At 49.2% G+C, this 19,852-nt stretch overlaps 1 protein-coding gene across 5 annotated transcripts in view; it reads left to right on the top strand.

Annotated features, from left to right (window-relative positions):
• Positions 1 to 19,852, top strand: part of ELMO3 (engulfment and cell motility 3) — a 285,235-nt gene that overhangs the window by 190,948 nt on the left and 74,435 nt on the right. For 4 of the 5 annotated variants that reach the window (XM_073564248.1, XM_073564250.1, XM_073564247.1 and 1 more), the window contains 4 exons: positions 9,288 to 9,439; positions 9,567 to 9,645; positions 9,715 to 9,957; positions 12,056 to 12,184. In XM_073564248.1, coding sequence (XP_073420349.1) covers positions 9,288 to 9,439; positions 9,567 to 9,645; positions 9,715 to 9,957; positions 12,056 to 12,184 — 603 coding nt within the window. The remainder of the gene's footprint in view (positions 1 to 9,287; positions 9,440 to 9,566; positions 9,646 to 9,714; positions 9,958 to 12,055; positions 12,185 to 19,852) is intronic. The other variant, XM_073564249.1, reaches the window with a different exon arrangement.

The following is a 19,852-nucleotide window of genomic DNA, read 5'->3' as shown; positions in this document are numbered from 1 at the left end:
TCATCACAGGTGACAGCGCTCAGCTCCATAGCCACCGGAGGAGTCCAGGTCTCATCTCCACTGGAGAATAATGGTGTTTCAAGTTGCATAACACCTCTTGCCCGCAGTCTGCGATCCATGCGAACCGCTTGGGTCATGGCATCCTCCAGGGAGTCAGGTGGAGGATGGAGTGCCAGGGCATCCTTCAGACGTTCACACAGGCCTCTACGGAACAGCCCCCGAAGGGCGGCATCACTCCAAGAAACCTCAGCTGCCCCACGCCTAAATTCAGAACACAGCCACTCGGCCGAGTGCTTCCCCTGACAGACACTCATCACCTTGTCCTTAGCCAAACGCACTCTATCTGGCTCATCGTAAATAAGCCCTAAGGCCTCAAAAAACATATCCACAGTCATTCTCTCTGGGCCAGAAGAGGAAAGAGAAAGTGCCCAGGCTTGTGGGGACCCCCTAAGGAGGGACATAACTACCCCCACCCTCTGTTTCTCATCCCCAGAGGAGCAGGGTCTCAAGGAGAAAAAGAGCTTACAGCCCTCTTTAAACGCTCTAAATTCATTTTTGGCACCAGCAAACGTATCTGGTAACTTAACCGGGGATTCGGGTGGGACTAAAATGACATCTCTATTCCTCACCTGCTGAAAGCCTGCGGAAAGCACCCCCTGAACCGAGTCCGCAACCTGCCGTTGGGACTGGGCCAGAGCTTGGTGTTCCAAACTTAGCTTCTGCAGCGACTGAGTCAAGCATTACACCTGCTCACACAAGGCATGCATTGGGTCCATGCTGCAAAAGTGAGGAGAGAAAAAAAAAAGTTCACGGTCAGTTATAATGTCAGGAACACCGCACTGCACTTGGTCACTGAGCCAGTGCACGTGTCCTGAGTAAGACAACCTGTGCTCAGAGATACCTGTGGAGCGGGCAGCAGCAGAGAAGATGCGTGCTTCAGACCCACGGGACCTGAAGCATATGACTGCTGGGGGCGTGGCCTAAACTCCCGAGAGTTAGGAGCTGCAGGAAAACTCCTAGAATGGTAACTACGGAGCAAAGTTACTAATAGGCATAGACAGGGAAATAAACCAGATCAGGCCGGGGTCAAAGCACGAGATAGCACGATAATTACCAAAGGGCAAGACAGAACGGATAGTCAAGACGTAGCCAAGAAGTCAGAAACTGGAGAAGCAGATATACAGTACAGTATCAACAGGCAAACTCACAACGGGGAACTGAACCAGATCAGAACCATATAAGCAAGCTATAAGAAAACGAGCAGGCACACAGTAGTCACAACACTCGGCCAAAGGCAAAAGTATAACTGGCAGGGAATGGAGTATCTCAGGGCAATAAAAAGCTCTGCCTGAACCAAAGAGAGGCCACAATAATTAACCCCAGGTGTGCAGGTCAAAGCCTGCACTGAGCTCAAGACATTAACCCCTGACGTGCAGGTCAAAACCTGCACTAGGATCATGACAATAACCAGCTCTACTACCTTCACTAGTAACCAGAGGTAGGCCAGAAAGCGAATTCACAACACCAGTCCTTACACTGGCTACCCATCCACTCCAGAATCCAGTACAAACTTACTACCCTCACCCACAAAACCCTCCATGGCTCAGCAACACCCTACATCTCTTCCCTAGTTTCAGTCTACCACCCTACCCGTGTCCTCCGTTCTGCTGATGACCTGAGGTTAGCATCCTCAATAATCAGAACCTCCCACTCCCGTCTCCAAGACTTTACATGTGCTGCGCCAATTCTTTGGAATGCACTTCCCAGCTCAATACGATTAGTCCTCAATCCCCACAATTTTAAGCGTGCCCTGAAAACGCATTTATTCAGATTGGCCTACCGCCTCAACACATTAACCTAACTTATCCCTGTGTGGCACAGCCAAAAGTTTTACCATAGCCAGGTTCCCCGCATCATGTTCCCACATGCTTTAGGCATCCATCAGCCCTCTGTGTCTGTACTGTTACACACTTAACATTATGGCTGGTCCATACAATCAGGGCAATTGTTACCATCCACCTTTCGTGTCTTCCTTTTTCCTCATAGATTGTAAGCTTGCGAGCAGGGCCCTCATTCCTCTTGGTATCTGTTATGATCTATGTGATGTGGTGTAGTGACCACTAGGGGGCTCTGTGTGGGTGTCCCAGGACGAAGGGATAGCCTTGTCCAGAGTGGTAACAAGAGCAGGGTGCTAAAGGATCGTTATGTATCTCAAGATGGGTGGCCTTGGGATGGAGGCTTGCTTATGTGCTGATCAGCAGAGCTGATGTTTCGTTCCAATGTGTCAGGGAGAAGTCTCCAGGTAGCTGGTGAGACGGGCGGCACCAGTTACCTACAAACCCAACCAGGGGGTGTGTTTAAGAGCGCTATTGTAAAGTGTGTATGAGTGGTTGAAGGACCTGTGATGAGGTCATAGCCATGTGACCCGGTGGGCGTGGCTACAGACCATATAAGGTGGCCTGGGTAGGTCACATGGAGTGAATGCAGGGACCCGGTTGGTCCGTTTTGGAAGGTCCTGTCTGAGAGAGATGGGGCTGTCTTCCTGACAGCAAGTGAACGCTGTGTTTAATAGCTGCACGTGCCTGATAGTTCCCTGGAGGGAATGGACATCTGCAGCGTGGTGAAGCAGCCATGAGGTAAACCCAGAGAAGGGGATATAACTGTGAGGCTAAGAGAGCCTGCGTATGGAACATTGCACAACCTGTGTGACCACAGGCTTAATAGAGGGAAGCTCTGTCATGGACGCTATGCTGTTTTCTATTGCTTTGATGGTTTTGATGCATGAATAAACCGCATGGACTGTCTTGTTTTATGGAAAACCCGTGCCGGATCGGATTATTTGGCTGCCAAGTGAGTGTCCCCAACCTTGAATGACAGCGCTACCTTACAGTGATTATTGTTATGCTGTAATGTCTATCGTCTGTACAAGTCCCCTCTGAAATGTAAAATGCTACGGAATATGTCGGCGCTATAGAACAAAAATGTATTATTATTATTATTCCCTTAATAGGACAGTGAAGAACAGTTGATTTTACATTTCCTTTGAGAGAAAACAGATGCAAAATAGGAATTTAAAAGTTCGGCCTTCTCAACATACTTTCTTACCATTTCATCATTTTCATCTTGTAAAAATCCTATAGCATCTTTGACTTTTACTTTTGACATATCCCCCAAATTATTTTTTATTGCTTTTGACGTCTCTTGCAAGCCTTGATTCATGGTCAGCTTTAGATAATCTGATTCGTGCCCTTCAGGTTCTGCAGACAGCATTATAATAATAAAAATAATAATTTTATTTCTATAGCGCCGACATATTCCGCAGCACTTTACATTTCAGAGGGGACTTGTACAGATGATAGACATTACAGCATAACAATAATCACATAGATCATAACAGATACCAAGAGGAACGAGGGCCCTGCTCACAAGCTTACAATCTATAAGGAAAAAGGGAGACACGAAAGGTGGATGGTAAAAATTGCTTTTATTGTTTTTATTTTTTGGACCTTCCCTAGTGTAAGAATAGGGTGTTCCTGTTGCTGCATGAACCAGTTAAGTCTAAATATGTAACAGTAAAGACACAGAGGGCTATTAAATGCAAAAAGCATGTGAGAACATGATGCGAGGAACCTGGTTATGGTAAAAAAATTTTAATGGGTCACACAGGGATATTTAGGTTAATGTGTTGAGGCTATAGGCCAGTCTGAACAAATGCATTTTTAGGGCATGCTTAAAACTGTGGGGATTGGGGATTAATCGTATTAACCTGGGTAGTGCATTCCAAAGAATTGGCGCAGCACGTGTAAAGTCTTGGAGACGGGAGTGGGAGGTTCTGATTATTGAGGATGTTAACTTCGGGTCATTAGCAGAACGGGGGGCACGGGTAGGCTGAGACGAGGGAGGAGATGTAGGGTGGTGCTGAGCCATGGAGTGCTTTGTAGGTGAGGGTAAGGCTAGTTTCACACTAGCGTTTTTGAGCGCAGCGACGGCCTGCGCACGGCCGCTGCTAAGCCCCGCCCCTGCCGCGCCTCCGTCGGTAGCTCCGCCTACCGGCGCATGACGCTGTATGCGCCCTGCGTCCCCTATCTTTATCACTGGGGGCGCAGGCCGTGCGCAGTATGCGTATGGCGGCGCATGCGCCTTTTTGACGGTGCGCCGGCGCAACCAAACTGCAGCAGGTTGCGTTTGGTGCAGGTCGGCGCACCGTCAAAAGGACGCATGCGCCGCCAAACGCATACTGCGCACGGCCTGCGCCCCCAGTGATAAAGATAGGGGATGCAGGGCGGAGCTACCGGCGGAGGCGCGGCAGGGGGCGGGGCTTAGTGACGGCCGTGCGCACGCCGTCGCTGTGCTCAAAAACGCTAGTGTGAAACTAGCCTAATACGTTTATACTGAATTCTGAAGTGGATGGGGAGCCAGTGTAATGACTGGCACAAGGTGGAGGCATCGGAATAACGATTGGTGAGGAATATGATCCTAGCTGCAGCATTCAGGACGGATTGGAGATTCTTCTTTAGATAGGCCTCCCTCTTTCCATTTGATGTGTTTAAGTTCTGTGTTCATCCATCCTGGTTTCCTTAAATCCTTCTTATTCTTCCCTCTTTTCGGAATTGTTAACGATTATACTTTGAGAATCTCATTTTTAAAAATTTCCCATCCTTCCTGGACAAAGTTATGGGCCCCTGTGCGAACTTTCAAATGGGCCCCCCCATGCCAAAATACACGCACATCTCCACTCCGTACTCCTTGTACACGAGCGGCTCCGCTCCATACACCTCGTACACGCGCGGCGCGGCTCCGTACACCTCGTACACGCACATCTCCGCTCCGCACACCTCGTACACGCATATCTCCGCTCCGTACACCTTGTACACACGTGGCTCCGCACACCTAGTACACGCACATCTCCGCTCCGTACACCTTGTACACACGTGGCTCCGCACACCTAGTACACGCACATCTCCGCTCCGTACACCTTGTACACGCGCGGCGTGGCTCCGTACACCTCGTACACGCACATCTCCGCTCCGCACACCTCGTACACGCATATCTCCGCTCCGTACACCTTGTACACACGTGGCTCCGCACACCTAGTACACGCACATCTCCGCTCCGTACACCTTGTACACACGTGGCTCCGCACACCTAGTACACGCACATCTCCGCTCCGTACACCTTGTACACGCGCGGCTCCGCTCCGTACGCCTCGTACACACGTGGCTCCACACACCTCGTACACGCACATCTCCACTTCGTACACCTCGTACACGTGGCTCCGCAAACCACGTACACACACAGCTCTGCTCCGTACACCTCGTACACACACGGCTCTGCTCCGTTACACCTCGTACACACACGGCTCCGCTCCGTACACTTCGTACACACACGGCTCCGCGCTGTACACCTCGTACACACACTGCTCCGCATACCTCGCACACACACGGCTGCGCTCCATACACCTCGTACACACATGGCTCTGCTCCGTACACCTTGTACACACACGGCTCTGCTACATCCACCTTGTAAACCCCTCCTGACCCCTCACATAAACTTACCCTCATCCAGCACCATGACAACTAGCACAGCAGAGTCTTGCACACACTGAGGCCCTGATCATGTGACCCCTGAGTCCTCCCCTCCTGTGACCTCATCAGAGGTCCTGTGCACAGCCATCGCGCGCTCCTGAATGCGCGCCTTCCACCTTCTAGTCTGTCTCAGGGCCTGAGCATGCTCCTAAATGCGCGACTTCGCTGCCCTAATGAACCAATCAGCGTCAGGCCAATTGCAGCCTGTCAGCCTATTAAAGCACGGAGCTGCACAGCCAATGAGCGGCTGCAGCTCCCAGAGGCTGCTACTCTTCTGACACGCCCACTACACAGCTCACCTTCCAAGTGCAAACTCGGGAGCGGGCCCCTAAGCACTCCAGGCCCAGCTGCGACCGCGGTAGTTACGTGCCAGTGTCAGTCCTTCATGTGTTTTTTAGCAAACTCTATGCGGGCTTTCATATGTCTTGCACTGAGGAGAAATTTCAAAAACTGACCGTCACATCCAAGCATAAACATTGTGTGAACAGGTGCTTAACCTAGTCACCAACTCATATACCTTCAAGCAAAAAAGGAAGCACACTGTAGCGCCAAAACATGCAAATATGAAAAATGAATTGCATTACTGCATTAGAAATATGAAAAATTGATAGTTTAGCGCATAAAATGGCCAAGTTATGTGTACCTGGAAGCCACGGTAAGGCATTTCTCATTTTCCAGGTCCCTGTCTATGCCAATCCTCACTAAGACTGAAGTCTCCATTCAGATGCCTTAACGTGACTTCCAGGTACACATAACTTGGCCATTTTATCCGCTAAACTTTATCAATTTTTCATATTTCTAATGCAGTAATGCAATTCATTTTTCATATTTGCATGTTATGGCACTACAGTGTGCTTCCTTTTTTGCTTGATTGCACTGAGGAGAGACATCTGTCGGGCCACTGTGCCATAAAGGCCTGACTGGTGGAGGGCTGCAGTGATAGTCGACTTTGTGGATCTTTCTCCCATCTCCCTACTGCATCTGTGGGACATCTCAGCCACAGTGATCTTGTGGTTCTTCTTTACCTCTGTCACCAAGGCTCTTCTCCCATGATTGCTCAGTTTGTCTGGACGGACGGCCAGGTCTAGGAAGACTTCTGGTGGTCCCAACCTTCTTCCATGTAAGGATTATGGAGGCCACTGTGCTCTAAGGAATCTTGAGTACTGCAGAAATTCTTTTGTAACCGTGGCCAGATCTGTGCCTTGCCACAATTCTGTCTCTGAGCTCCTTGGCCAGTTCCTTTGGCCTCATGATTCTCATTTGGTCTGATATGCACTGTGAGCTGTGAGCTCTTATATAGACGGGTGTGCGCCTTTACAAATCAAGTCCTATCAGTTTAATTACACACAGCAGGACTCCAATGAAGGAGTAGAACTATCTCAAGGAGGATCACAAGGAAATGGACAGCATGTGACTTACATATGGGTGTCTGAGCAAAGGGGCTGAATACTTATGACCATGGAATATTTCAGTTTTTCATTTTTAATAAATTTGAAAAAAATTCTATATTTGTTTTTCTCAGTCAAGATGGGGTGCAGAGTGTACATTAAGGAGGAAAAATGACTTTTTTGAATTTACCAAATGGCTGCAATGAAACTGAGTGAAGAACTTAAAGGGGTCTGAATACATTCCGTACCCACTGTATATACACAAAAAACAAATACACCCAATAAATATACACACTTTACACACAAGAAACCTACTGTACAGCTGAGTGCTGGAAAAAAGACTCCATTCAATGTAACTGCAGCCTACAGACAACCCCCCCCCCCACTATCTGCCTTTATAGCAGGGAAGACAGAAGTGCTGAGGTGGCAGAGTTTTTATTAAGCAAGTACTGCAAACTCCAATGTAAATATCAGAAGCAAGGGGGGCCCACCGGAGGATCCTCTGGTGCTCTTCTGGGCCATTCTGACACCGGTGGTTTATGTCCAGCTGCATACCAGCATATCCTCAGATATGGACTGTACTGTGTCAACAATGTGTTATGTCGGGTAGATTCCCCAATGTTGCACCAGCCTCGGCAATTGCCAGGTCTAACATCCTTCAACTTTTTGATGTGGGACAACCTCAAGGACTGACCCCCCCCCAGGATTAGAATGACCTGAAACTGTGTCCAAATCTGAGGATATGCTGGTACGCACCTGCAAACACCTGGATGACCCCCGGACATCTGCCCTGTCACTAGTGGAAATCGCTGTCTGAATTTTACCTATAGACTGCAAATGTTCTGATAATGAGTCTTCTAAAATGTATACATGTGTTATGTTCTCTCAGCTATCATTTTGCATCATACTTTTTGAATGACCTTGTATATAAAACCAGATCAGGAATTACAGAAATACATTCAAAATATATACGTCTCCTCTAATCTCTAGTGACATGTCGGCGTCTCCTCTAATCCCAGTGACATGTTGGTGTCTCCTCTAATCCCAGTGACATGTCACTGTCTCCTCTAATCCCAGTGACATGTTGGTGTCTCCTCTAATCCCAGTGACATGTCGGCGTCTCCTCTAATCTCTAGTGACATGTTGGTGTCTCTAATCCCAGTGACATGTTGGATGTCTCCTCTAATCCCAGTGACATGTCGGTATCTCCTCTAATCCCAGGGACATGTCAGTGTCTCCTCTAATCCCAGTGACATGTTGGTGTCTCCTCTAATCCCAGTGACGTGTCGGTGTCTCCTCTAATCCCAGTGACATGTCGGTGTCTCCTCTAATCCCAGTGACATGTCAGTGTCTCCTCTAATCCCAGTGACATGTCGGTGTCTCCTCTAATCCCAATGACATGTTGGGGTCTCCTCTAATCCCAGTGACATGTTGGTGTCTCCTCTAATCCCAGTGACATGTCGGCGTCTCCTCTAATCTCTAGTGACATGTTGGTGTCTCCTCTAATCCCAGTGACATGTCGGCGTTTCCTCTAATCCCAGTGACATATTGGTGCCTCCTCTAATCCCAGTGACGTGTTGGTGTCTCATCTAATCCCAGTGACGTGTCAGCGTCTCATCTAATCCAAGTGACATGTCGGCGTCTCCTCTAATCCCAGTGACATGTCTGAGTCTCATCTAATCCCAGTGACATGTCGGCGTCTCCTCTAATCCCAGTGACATGTCGGTGTCTCCTCTAATACCAGTGACATGTCGGAGTTTCCTCTAATCCCAGTGACGTGTCGGCGTCGCCTCTAATCCCAGTGACGTGTCGGCGTCGCCTCTAATCCCAGTGACGTGTCGGCGTCTCATCTAATCCCAGTGACGTGTCGGCGTCTCATCTAATCCCAGTGACGTGTCGGCGTCTCATCTAATCCCAGTGACGTGTCGGCGTCTCATCTAATCCCAGTGACGTGTCGGAGTCTCCTCTAATCCCAGTGACGTGTCGGCGTCTCCTCTAATCCCAGTGACGTGTCGGCGTCTCCTCTTATCCCAGTGACGTGTCGGCGTCTCCTCTAATCCCAGTGACGTGTCGGCATCTCATCTAATCCCAGTGACGTGTCGACGTCTCATCTAATCCCAGTGACGTGTCGGCGTCTCATCTAATCCCAGTGACGTGTCGGAGTCTCCTCTAATCCCAGTGACATGTCGGCTTCTCTCCCCTAATCCCAGTGACATGTCGGAGTCTCATCTAATCCCAGTGACGTGTCGGCGTCTCATCTAATCCCAGTGACATGTTGGCGTCTCATCTACAGGTCTTCCTTTCTTTTTGTCAGGTTGTGACCTTTGTGAACCTGAATCTGATGCTTCTGGAGATCACCAGGTTGGCTCTGATCATCCTGGAGAGTGTGGTTCAGAGTAACACCACACTGGGAGCCATGGTCAGACAGGAGGTTCCTCTGGATAGACTGCTCATGCTTCTGCAGCTGTATGTTTTCTGATATTTATGAGGTTTTCACAAGTTTGTATCAGAGTTGTGTTTCTATCACATGATGCAGAATCCTCTCTGGGCTGCAGACAGGCCATTAGACTCGGGGTTTTCTGCTCTCTTGTAGGCCTGATCAGGAGACACAGATTAAGGTGATGGCACTCCTTGTGGCCTTACTACAGACAGTCGGTGGGCGAGACAGAGCGGTAAGACACTGGTTGGGTGTATGGTCTTGTTCTCTTCGTTTGCTGTAAACTGCTGAACTCCTTTATCAGGAAATGCTGGAATATCTGTGGAAGAAGAACATGAGGCAGTTTATCCATAAGGTGAGCGATAGACATGGACGGGGGTCATGTGTTGGATACAGGCCCAGATGTATGTGTTTTGTGTTCCAGAGCATTATCCATGGCTGGCCACAACTTGGGGATGAGATGCGTCACTACCTGTATGTGCTGCAGTGCCTTAGCCTCGGCCTACTGGACGGGCGGATGAGAATTGCCATGGATCCCAATGATGCTGTAAGACAATGCTCACATTTTTCTAAGTATCAGCTTCTAAAACCAAATTTCACCCATTAGGCACCCTTGTGGGATAGGAGCAAGTCGGTGTCAATCCCAGGTTCAGAAAGTACGGTAGTCTACATCTATTTAGGAAAGTCGTAGTACAAAAAAAAAAATCCTAAGTAGCTTAAATTGATTGCATATAATGATAAAAAAGTATAAGTCACTAATAGTAGTCAAATAAACCTCCAAATGTTCATACATGAGTGTAGAGATCTCCAGGAACGTGCCCTCTGTCCAAGGGTCTCTATATTATCATCCTTCGAGGCAGCCATGGAGTAGTATTGATTGTGTCCACATACAGGCCATCCTCCAAGGAGGAGGAATTACAGAGAAGCCTGGAGAACAAGGAGGACAGAGAAGCCTGGAGGACGAGGAGGAGGGAGGACAGAGAAGCTTGGCGGACTAGGAGGAGAGAGCACACAGAAGCCTGGAGGACGAGGAGGAAGGAGGGCAGAGAAGCCTGGAGAAGGATGAGGAGGGAGGACACAGAAGCCTGGAGGAGGGAGGATAGTGGAGCCTGAAGGATAAGGAGGACGGAGGACAGAGAAGCTGGGAGGATAGAGGAGTCTGGAGGACAGGGATGAGGGAGGATAGAGGAGCCTGGAGGACAAGGATGAGGGAGGATAGAGGAGCCTGGAGGACAAGGATGAGGGAGGATAGAGGAGCCTGGAGGACAAGGATGAGGGAGGATAGAGGAGCCTGGAGGACAAAGATGAGGGAGGATAGAGGAGCCTGGAGGACAAGGATGAGGGAGGATAGAGGAGCCTGGAGGACAAGGATGAGGGAGGTAGAGGAGCCTGGAGGACAAGGATGAGGGAGGATAGAGGAGCCTGGAGGACAAGGATGAGGGAGGTAGAGGAACCTGAAGAATGAGGAGGGATGACAGAGAAGCTTGGAGGACAAGGATGAGGGAGGATAGAGGAGCCTAGAGGACAATGATGAGGGAGGATATTGGAGCCTGAAGGATGAGGAGGGAGGACAGAGAAGCCTGGAGGAGGGAGTTTAGTGGAGCCGGAAGGATAAGGAGGAGAGAGGACAGAGAAGCCAGGAGGACGAGGATTAGGGAGGACAGAGGATCCTGGAGCACGAGGATGAGGCAGGATAGAGGAGCTTGAGGACACGGATGAGGGAGGATAGAGGAGCCTGGAGGACAAGGATGAGGGTGGATAGAGGAGCCTGGAGGACAAGGATGAGGGAGGATAGAGGAGCCTTGAGGACAAGGAGGAGGGAGGACAGAGAAGCTTGGAGGACAAGGAGGAGAGAGGACGCAGAAGCCTGGAGGAGAAAGGAGGACAGAGAAACCTGGAGGAGGAAGGAGGGTAGAGAAACCTGGAGAAGGATGAGGATGGAGGACAGAGAAGCCTGGAGGAGGGAGGATAGTGGAGCCTGAAGGATAAGGAGAAGGGAGTACAGAGAGGCCAGGAGGATGAGGATTAGAGAGGACAGAGGAGCCTGGAGGACAAGGATGGGGGAGGATAGAGGAGCCTGGAGGACAGGGATGAGGGAGGATAGAAGAGCTTGGAGGACAGGGATGAGGGAGGATAGAGGAGCCTGGAGGACACGAATGAGGGAGGATAGAGGAGCCTGGAGGACAAGGATGAGGGAGGATAGAGGATCCTGGAGGACAAGGATGATGGAGGATAGAGGAGCCTGGAGGACAAGGATTAGGGAGGATAGAGGAGCCTGGAGGACAAGGATGAGGGTGGATAGAGGAGCCTGGAGGACAAGGATGAGGGAGGATAAAGGAGCCTGGAGGACAAGGATGAGGGAGGATAAAGGAGCCTGGAGGACAAGGATGAGGGAGGATAGAGGAGCCTGGAGGACAAGGATGAGGGAGGATAGAGGAGCCTGGAGGACAGAGAAGTCTGGAGGACACGTACCATTGAGATGAACTCTTTCAAAATATTCTAAGATTGGTATTATGCATCGGGCATCTGTGACTACAAGTTAACACTGAGCTCCTGCAATGAAAGACCCTTTTATGCAGACTAGGTGCACAGATTTATAAGAACCTCTTGATATCATAGAGAGCATTTCATCTCCACACTTTTAGGAACAGCGACAGCAACTCCAAAATCTACGAATGGTGGCTTTTCCAAATGAAGTTGAAGAAGGCGGCCATATGACATCAGAGCGACGTCGCTCCCTCTGTGCCAAGGAATTCCGCAAGCTAGGATTTACAGTGAGTTATTTCTGTGCAGAACCCTGAGAACTGTGTGCTTTGCTGAACTGCAGTCATTACTTAATTCTCATGTTGTATTTGAGGCTTTCCAGAATGTTCTGCCTTTAAGATTGCAGCTTAACCTTGACATAATGTCGGTACAGATGCTTGTCATTCCTTTTTCTCCGGGGAGGGAAAACATCACCCAAGAGATGATCTTAGGCCATATTCACACGTTCAGTATATTTTCAGTATTTCACCTCAGTATTTGTAAGCCAAAACCAGGAGTGGGTGATAAATACAGAAGTGGTGACATGCGTCTATTATAGTTTAACTCTGATTGTTCCACTCCTGGTTTTATATTAGAAATACTGAGTTTAAATACTGACCAAATACTGACCATGTGAACATGACCTTAGATGAATGTGTCTTCACTAGAGTTGAGCGAAACGGGTCGAAAAAATTCAAAAGTCGCCGACTTTTGGCAAAGTCGGGTTTCATGAAACGAAACCCGACCCTAGGATGAGGTCGGCCACGAGGTCGGCGACTTACGCGCCAAAGTCGCGTTTCAAAAGTTTGTTTTGTGCTCTTTTTCAGCCAATCAGGATCCACGGACACTGTGGGCAACGTGATGACATAGGCACGGGTCACCACCATCTTTCAGAAGGGCATGCAAGTGATTGGCTTGCTTTGGGGGGCGTCACAGGGGGTATAAAAGGGCGTGCACGCTGACCGCCATGTTACTCATGCTGATCTCAGAATAGGGAGAGCTGCTGCTGCTGCTGATTTTGTAGGGAGAGCGTTAGGCAGGGAAGAAGACACCAAAAACTGCTTCTGCTGCTAGCGATTTTGCCTGTACAGCACACTAGTCACTGTGCAGTGCAAGGGGAGGCTATATAGTGGTGTATCAGTGGTGTTGGTTGTTGGGCTGCCTTCTAAGGCTTCCTGACATTCCTGCATTGCTGTTTACCCACTGCTCCGCAAACTGCTTTTTTAAAAGCAATCCCAATTTTTTTTTTTTGTCCTGCTGAGAAGAAAAAAAAACTGCTTCTGCTGCTAGCGATTTGGCCTGTACAACACACCAGTCACTGTGTGTGCAGTGCAATGGGAGGCTATATAGTGGTGTATCAGTGGTGTTGGTTGTTGGGCTGTCTTCTAAGGCTTCCTGACATTCCTGCATTGCTGTTTACCCACTGCTCCGCAAACTGCTTTTTTAAAAGCAATCCCAATTTTTTTTTTTTGTCCTGCTGAGAAGAAAAAAAAACTGCTTCTGCTGCTAGCGATTTGGCCTGCACAACACACCAGTCACTGTGTGTGCAGTGCAAGGGGAGGCTATATTGTGGTGTATCAGTGGTGTTGGTTGTTGGGCTGCCTTTTAAGGCTTCCTGACAGGCTGGCATTGCTGTTTACCCACTGCTCTGCAAACTGCTTTTTTAAAAGCAATCCAATCTCCCTTATCCTCTAGTCACTTTTGTCACAGCTGTGCCATCGAGCCTGTCACATAGCGCTCAGATATTCATTGGGCCTCACACAATCCAAAAGTGTCCAGTGTCCACAAGTGTCTGCAGAAATTCAAAATCTCCCTTATACTCTAGTCACTTTGGTCACAGCTGTGCCATCGAGCCTGTCACATAGCGCTCAGATATCAGTGGGCCTCACACAATCCAAAAGTGTCCAGTGTCCACAAGTGTCTGCAGAAATTCAAAATCTCCCTTATCCTCTAGTCACTTTGGTCACAGCTGCGCCATCGCGCCTGTCACATAGCGCTCAGATATTCATTGGGCCTCACACAATCCAAAAGTGTCCAGTGTCCACAAGTGTCTGCAGAAATTCAAAATCTCCCTTATCCTCTAGTCACTTTGGTCACAGCTGTGCCATCGAGCCTGTCACAGAGCGCTCAGATATCAGTGGGCCTCACACAATCCAAAAGTGTCCAGTGTCCACAGGTGTCTGCAGAAATTCAAAATCTCCCTTATCCTCTAGTCACTTTGGTCACAGCTGTGCCATCGAGCCTGTCACATAGCGCTCAGATATTCATTGGGCCTCACACAATCCAAAAGTGTCCAGTGTCCACAAGTGTCTGCAGAAATTCAAAATCTCCCTTATCCTCTAGTCACTTTGGTCACAGCTGTGCCATCGGGCCTGTCACATAGCGCTCAGATATCAGTGGGCCTCACACAATCCAAAAGTGTCCAGTGTCCACAAGTGTCTGCAGAAATTCAAAATCTCCCTTATCCTCTAGTCACTTTGGTCACAGCTGTGCCATCGAGCCTGTCACATAGCGCTCAGATATTCATTGGGCCTCACACAATCCAAAAGTGTCCAGTGTCCACAAGTGTGTGCAGAAATTCTAAATCTCCCTTATCCTCTCGTCACTTTTGTCACAGCTGTGCCATCGAGCCTGTGACATAGCGCTCAGATATTCATTGGGCCTCACACAATCCAAAAGTGTCCAGTGTCCACAAGTGTCTGCAGAAATTCAAAATCTCCCTTATCCTCTAGTCACTTTGGTCACAGCTGTGCCATCGAGCCTGTCACATAGCGCTCAGATATTCATTGGGCCTCACACAATCCAAAAGTGTCCAGTGTCCACAAGTGTCTGCAGAAATTCAAAATCTCCCTTATCCTCTAGTCAGTTTGGTCACAGCTGTGCCATCGAGCCTGTCACATAGCGCTCAGATATCAGTGGGCCTCACACAATCCAAAAGTGTCCAGTGTCCACAAGTGTCTGCAGAAATTCAAAATCTCCCTTATCCTCTAGTCACTTTGGTCACAGCTGTGCCATCGAGCCTGTCACATAGCGCTCAGATATTCATTGGGCCTCACACAATCCAAAAGTGTCCAGTGTCCACAAGTGTGTGCAGAAATTCAAAATCTCCCTTATCCTCTCGTCACTTTTGTCACAGCTGTGCCATCGAGCCTGTGACATAGCGCTCAGATATTCATTGGGCCTCACACAATCCAAAAGTGTCCAGTGTCCACAAGTGTGTGCAGAAATTCAAAATCTCCTTTATCCTCTAGTCACTTTGGTCACAGCTGTGCCATTGAGCCTGTCACATAGCGCTCAGATATTCATTGGGCCTCACACAATCCAAAAGTGTCCAGTGTCCACAAGTGTCTGCAGAAATTCAAAATCTCCCTTATCCTCTAGTCACTTTGGTCACAGCTGTGCCATCGAGCCTGTCACATAGCGCTCAGATATTCATTGGGCCTCACACAATCCAAAAGTGTCCAGTGTCCACAAGTGTCTGCAGAAATTCAAAATCTCCCTTATCCTCTAGTCACTTTGGTCACAGCTGTGCCATCGAGCCTGTCACATAGCGCTCAGATATTCATTGGGCCTCACACAATCCAAAAGTGTCCAGTGTCCACAAGTGTCTGCAGAAATTCAAAATCTCCCTTATCCTCTCGTCACTTTTGTCACAGCTGTGCCATCGAGCCTGTGACATAGCGCTCAGATACTCAGTGGGCCTCACACAATCCATAAGTGTCCAGTGTCCACAAGTGTGTGCAGAAATTAAAAATCTCCCTTATCCTCTAGTCACTTTGGTCACAGCTCTGCCATCGAGCCTGTGACAGAGCGCTCAGATACTCAGTGGGCCTCACACAATCCATAAGTGTCCAGTGTCCACAAGTGTGTGCAGAAATTAAAAATCTCCCTTATCCTCTAGTCACTTTGGTCACAGCTCTGCCATCGAGCCTGTGACAGAGCGCTCAGATACTCAGTGGGCCTCACACAATCCATAAGTGTCCAGTGTCCACAAGTGTGTGCAGAAATTAAAAATCTCCCTTATCCTCTAGTCACTTTGGTCACAGCTCTGCCATCGAGCCTGTGACAGAGCGCTCAGATACTCAGTGGGCCTCACACAATCCATAAGTGTCCAGTGTCCACAAGTGTGTGCAGAAATTAAAAATCTCCCTTATCCTCTAGTCACTTTGGTCACAGCTCTGCCATCGAGCCTGTGACAGAGCGCTCAGATACTCAGTGGGCCTCACACAATCTATAAGTGTCCAGTGTCCACAAGTGTGTGCAGAAATTAAAAATCTCCCCTGTCCTATAGACACCTTGTACCTTGTTTTACATTACTATATAGTTTGTTGGATTTTGTCTACATTTCTACCAAAAATGAGGAAGGCTGGTGGAAGAGGCCGTTGAATTGGGCGGGGGTTGGCAGCCGGTAATGATGGTGTTGGTGGTGGATCTGATGGTAGTGGCAAGAGCAAAATAGGACCGAATGCAGGAGGTGTTGAGCCTGCGTCATCGTCTGGCTACATAAGGCCTCGAATGCTTAGTTTTCTAGGAGTTGGCAAACCGCTTTTAAAGCCAGAGCATCAGGAAAAAGTTTTGTCTTACATTGCTGACTCAGCCTCCAGCTCTATCGCCTCCTCTTCTTCAGTTGTAAAAAGTAAAAGCACTGAGTCGTCATTGGAGGCTCATGTTCATGAACCACACCTTTCCTTGTGTCCTTCACCCCAACCAAGATTGAAGGATGACGCAAGCCATAGTACTGATTACTCCATGGAGCTGTTTTCACATACCATGCCTGGATTATCAAGTGAAATGGTGAATTACCCAGGCCAAGATGAATCTGACATGGAGTGCACTGATGCACAGCCGCTGATGGATGATTCTGCTGGTACATTCACTCAGAGCACTACATTGTCCTCGCAGTGTACAGAGCCAGATTCTGACCCTGATGAGACTCAGGTGCCCCTTCCCGCACACTATACCACCATACACGGTGACACAGAGGAAGGTGCACATGACATAGAAGAGGAGGTGATGGATGACCCAGTTGTTGACCCAGATTGGCATCCATTGGGGGAAGAGGGTGCTGCTTCCAATAGCTCAGATGAGGAGCATCCACAGCAGACATCGACATCGCAACAGCTGTTATCTGGCAGGCCCGGAGCACTCCAAAGACAGGTTCCAAACATCAAAATAGTTGCTGGACAGCTTGTCCAGAGGGTCAAAACATCACAGCGTGCTAGGCCGCAAAATGTCTGCCAAAGTAGGAAGAGTGCAGTGTGGCACTTTTTTGAACAAAATCCTCATGATCAGGCCAAGGTTATCTGTAAGAAGTGCGCAAAGACCTTTAGCCGAGGGAAAAATCTGAAAAATTTGAATACCAGTTGCATGCTTAGACATTTAACCAGCATGCACTTGCAAGCGTGGACACAACACCAAACCTCAGGTGCCACATGTGCAACTGATCACAACGAAAGTAGTCAGCAACGCTACATTGTTTCCCCCACTGTAAGCCCACCGGTTAGCACAGCAGCAAATGTTGAGGTGTCGTTGCAAGGCCACAGCAGTCAGGGAATCCCACTGTTATATCAACGAAAGACTGATTCTAGGCCATCAGAAAGAACAACAACTCCATCACCATCATCAACCCTCTCTCAGTCCGCCCTGTCCACCGCTACTTCCACCATATGCAGCTCTCAAGTCCAGCTCACCCTCCCAGACACTATGAGTAGGTCAAGAAAGTACTCAGTCTCTCATCCACGTACACTGGGTTTGAACGCCCACATTGCCAAACTAATCTCGTTTGAGATCATGCCCTTTCGGTTGGTGGAAAGCACAGCTTTCCGCGAACTCATGGCCTATGCAGTACCACGCTATGACCTACCCAGTCGCCACTTCTTCTCTCGCAAAGCCATCCCAGCCCTCCACCATCATGTGAAAGACCGCATTGTCCATGCACTCAAGCAGTCAGTGAGCGGAAAGGTGCACCTCACAACTGATGCATGGTCCAGTCGGCATGGCCAGGGCCGTTACGTGTCCATCACTGCGCACTGGGTTAATGTGGTGGATGCAGGGTCCACAGGGGACAGCGGTGGTGGGACAGTGCTGCCTAGCCCACGGTATAAGAAACAGTTGGCTGTAGGCGTTCGACCCTCCTCCTCCTCCTCCAGAAGCGAAAGCTCGTCCACAGAGCGCAGTCGTACGAGTACTCCATCTGCAGCTGCCACTGTTGCACACGATGTGTCCCCCTATCGAGCAGCTAGTGGAAAGCGTCAGCAGGCTGTGTTGCAGATGATGTGTTTGGGCAACAGACACACCGCCGAGGTGCTGGCCGAGTACTTGAAGCGACAAACTGAGTCATGGCTGGGAAGTGTACATCTTGAGGCAGGCAAGGTAGTTAGTGATAACGGCCGTAATTTTGTGGCAGCCATAGCCCTTTCAAAACTCAGCCACATACCTTGCTTGGCTCACACCTTGAACCTGGTGGTGCAGTGCTTCCTCAAAAATTATCCGGAGTTAACAGCCCTGCTCCAGAAGGTGCGAAGACTGTGCGCGCACATCCGCCGGTCGCCTGTACACTCCGTTCGTATGCAGAAGCTGCAGCGATTGCTCCACCTTCCCAACCACCGCCTCATTATCGACATTGCAACAAGGTGGAACTCCACCCTGCACATGGTGGAGCGGCTGTGCGAGCAGAGGCAGGCCATAATGCATTTGTGGGAGGATACACGGCCAGGCACTTTGAGAGCAGACATGGAGTTGACAGGTGTGCAGTGGTCAAAGCTGAAAGACCTGTGTAAAGTCCTTCAGTGTTTTGAGGAATGCACACGGCTGGTAAGCGCAGACGACGCCATCCTAAGCATGAGCATCCCACTTATGCGTCTGCTCATGCAAACTTTGACGCACCTTAAGGAGCAGGCGTCTGCAGCCAATGTTGATGAGGAGGAAGAGGAGGAGGGAATCCTTGATGACATTCAGCCATTGTCTGCTCATGGACCTCTCCTGGACGAGGTGGAGGAAGAAGAGGAGGAGGAGGATGATGATGGGGATGATTACTTAGGGGAGGAGGATGCATCTCGTGGGGCAAGTGAAAATGTTGGCGTGGCAAGGTCTGGTACAGGGTTTGTGCGTGACTGGAGGGATGTGGATTTGCCAGAAAGTGCTCCTCCAACCAGCACTCGCAGTGCATCATTGACACCGGGAACATTGGCCCACATGTCAGATTATGCCTTGCAGATCCTAAAAAGGGACCCCCGCATTGCCAAAATGATGAACGATGACGACTACTGGTTGGCCAGCATCCTGGATCCACGCTATAAAGGCAAATTACAAAACATCATGCCACAGGAGAACCTTGACCTAATATTGGCTAATAAACAAGCAACTCTGGTAAATCGGTTGCTTGAGGCATTCCCAGCACACAGCAGCGGTGATGGTTCTCACACGAGCCGTATGGGCCGGGGGCAGCTTGGCAGAGGTGTTCGTGGTGCACACAGCAGAAGTGGCGTTGGAGACAGGGGTTTCATGACAATGTTGTGGACTGATTTTTCAAATACCGCTCACACAACTGGTAATACTGCATCGATGGAAAGTGACAGGAGACAGCAGTTGTCAACTATGGTTACAAACTACTTTTCCTCCCATATCGATGTTCTCCCACACAGGTCATTCCCCTTTGACTATTGGGCCGCTAAACTGGACACCTGGCCTGAATTGGCCCAATATGCCTTACAGGAGCTTGCTTGCCCAGCTGCAAGTGTGCTATCGGAAAGAGTCTTCAGTGCAGCTGGATCAATCCTGACAGAAAAAAGGACCCGTCTCTCAACCCAAAATGTGGATGATCTAACCTTCATTAAAATGAACCATGCATGGGTTTCCAAGGATTTTGTCCCACCTTCCCCTGATGACACATAGGGTGACAGAAAAATGGCTTGCTTTGG

Source organism: Dendrobates tinctorius, unplaced genomic scaffold (genome assembly GCF_039654945.1).
Source record: "Dendrobates tinctorius isolate UK_male_01 unplaced genomic scaffold, ASM3965494v1 ptg000440l, whole genome shotgun sequence".
Classification (NCBI taxonomy): domain Eukaryota; kingdom Metazoa; phylum Chordata; class Amphibia; order Anura; family Dendrobatidae; genus Dendrobates; species Dendrobates tinctorius.
Note: the sequence above shows the minus strand (reverse complement) of the source record. Positions and strands in the feature narration are given on the sequence as shown.